At 49.0% G+C, this 1,876-nt stretch overlaps 1 protein-coding gene across 1 annotated transcript in view; it reads left to right on the forward strand.

Moving 5' to 3' along the window:
- Positions 1 to 1,451: 1,451 nt before the first annotated feature.
- Positions 1,452 to 1,876, forward strand: part of LOC135829439 (uncharacterized) — a 10,411-nt gene continuing 9,986 nt past the window's right edge. The window contains exon 1 of the mRNA XM_065341845.1: positions 1,452 to 1,876. This exon is cut by the window's right edge and continues 171 nt beyond it. Coding sequence (XP_065197917.1) covers positions 1,813 to 1,876 — 64 coding nt within the window. The 5' untranslated portion in view covers positions 1,452 to 1,812.

The raw sequence follows: 1,876 nt of genomic DNA on the forward strand, positions 1-1,876 counted from the left end.
TCTTGTATCTACAGGATTAATTCTATCTGTTCTCAATTTCTCCCTTTTCCAAAACGACTTCTTGCCTAACGGCATAGAATTGCCGTCAGCGCGAAAATAGACGATGTTCGGTAAATGAAATGGACCAGGACAAAAAACCTTGCTACTGTGTCGAACAGTTGGGTACTAAGCATGAAACCCAGATCGGCCATACCTGCTTTTAAAAAAATCAAGAAACTTGTACCCGAACAGTGCACTTTACCGCATATCCGTAGCACGTGTACGGGTCTACATCTACGTCAATTACAAGAATAAAGTACGATGTCCTTACGTTCGCGAGTACTCGTGACTCGCTGCTGCCATCAACAATCGGCAAGAGATATATTTAATGTAGCGTCGGTAACCTCGTATGATACGAGGTCACCGACGCTACCGCTACCATCGACGCTGCCCTACCATGAACGAGTTTTCAGTGCACCTGAGGAGCTCAAGCTTTGCTCGGACTCTTTTCTAACTGCATGCCGTTGATAGGTCTGCATGCAGGTAAATGATACACTTACATCACTCTGAACTATCGGTGGTGATACTACTGCATACATGCCCATCGTGGTATGTTCCGCGTACACGCCACAACCAGCTCCCCTACAATAAAGACAACGTAGGTCATACATAGTTGAAGGAGACTAACTACGGTAGATCTGCGTGTGTGTGGGTGGGTGGGTGTGCGGTTGTGCGTATGTTTGTGGTGTGATGTGTGCGCGGGACAAAAATGAAAAAGACCAAAAGCAGGAATTTACTGGCCAGAAATAGTCACTTCATACTGTGTGATGTAGACCAGGCTGAATGGTGCAATCGCAGCACAAGTTGCTATGGCTTCTGCCGTAGCGTCGCTATCATCAACTCCGGTGATGGGCGTCAAATGGTCAAATGGTGTGTGTGTCACTGTGTGTGTGTGTGTTTGTGTGTGTCTCTCTCTCTCTCTCATCGTGTCGGTGGGTCCCTCGTGCATTTCTTGTGTGCGTGGCTCTGGCGCTAGCCATTCTGTTACTACTGGCGAGCTGGCGCGCAATCTCGATCTGTTGGACGATCACATGTCGCGGCGGGTGGGTACCAAAACATTACTCTCTCCTAAGGACTTACCTCAGAAAATCTTGCAACTTTCCAAGCGAAGTGGTGGATATGGCGGTTATTCTCATTCCCATGTACTACGATAGTGATTAGCCGAGTTGGAAACCTTCGTTCAGTGTTACGAAAACGAAGGCTAACGTGATGGGGACAGGAAGATGCAACACTTGCACCTGGCACGGGCGATGCGTCAAACTATTACTTGGTGTCAACGACTTGTGAGGACCTTCTGGTCAGCATTGGACATACGACATGTACAGTACAGATCTGCACTGTGTCCCTGTCCCAGTCACACTCGTACTCGGGACTGAGGGACTCACAGTGCCTTCACTCTTCAGAGCGCCTGACAAAGTCATCATGCTTTGAGCCTTTGTGTGTCTTTCAAACGATCACGAGTCCAGAGAAATCCGAAGTTGAAATAGTGGTTTTCTTGCTCTCAAGACCCTTCGCCGTTCGCGGGCAGCTATGTACTGTACTGCTAATCGTAGCCTGCCCTCCAAACACTCCAGCAACCAAGAAGGCTGCCCGGCCCTCAGATAGCATGTAAAATCTAGCCGTTAGACGCGATAGCCGCTGAGGTAGCTTTCGTCCGAGATCGGAGTTATAAAATGAATCGGGTCGTGCGTTCCGCAATCCTGTAGCGAAAAGTTCCGATCGAAGACCATTATCCATCTGTTGGCTGAAGACCTACCAGGCGAGATAGAAGCCATGTCGTTTCTCGCCGTTTCAGCTCTCCTCCTCCTTCTCAGTGTCGCCAGCCGTGCTGAGTCCG

This window comes from Sycon ciliatum, chromosome 13, assembly GCF_964019385.1.
Source record: "Sycon ciliatum chromosome 13, ocSycCili1.1, whole genome shotgun sequence".
NCBI classification, from domain to species: domain Eukaryota; kingdom Metazoa; phylum Porifera; class Calcarea; order Leucosolenida; family Sycettidae; genus Sycon; species Sycon ciliatum.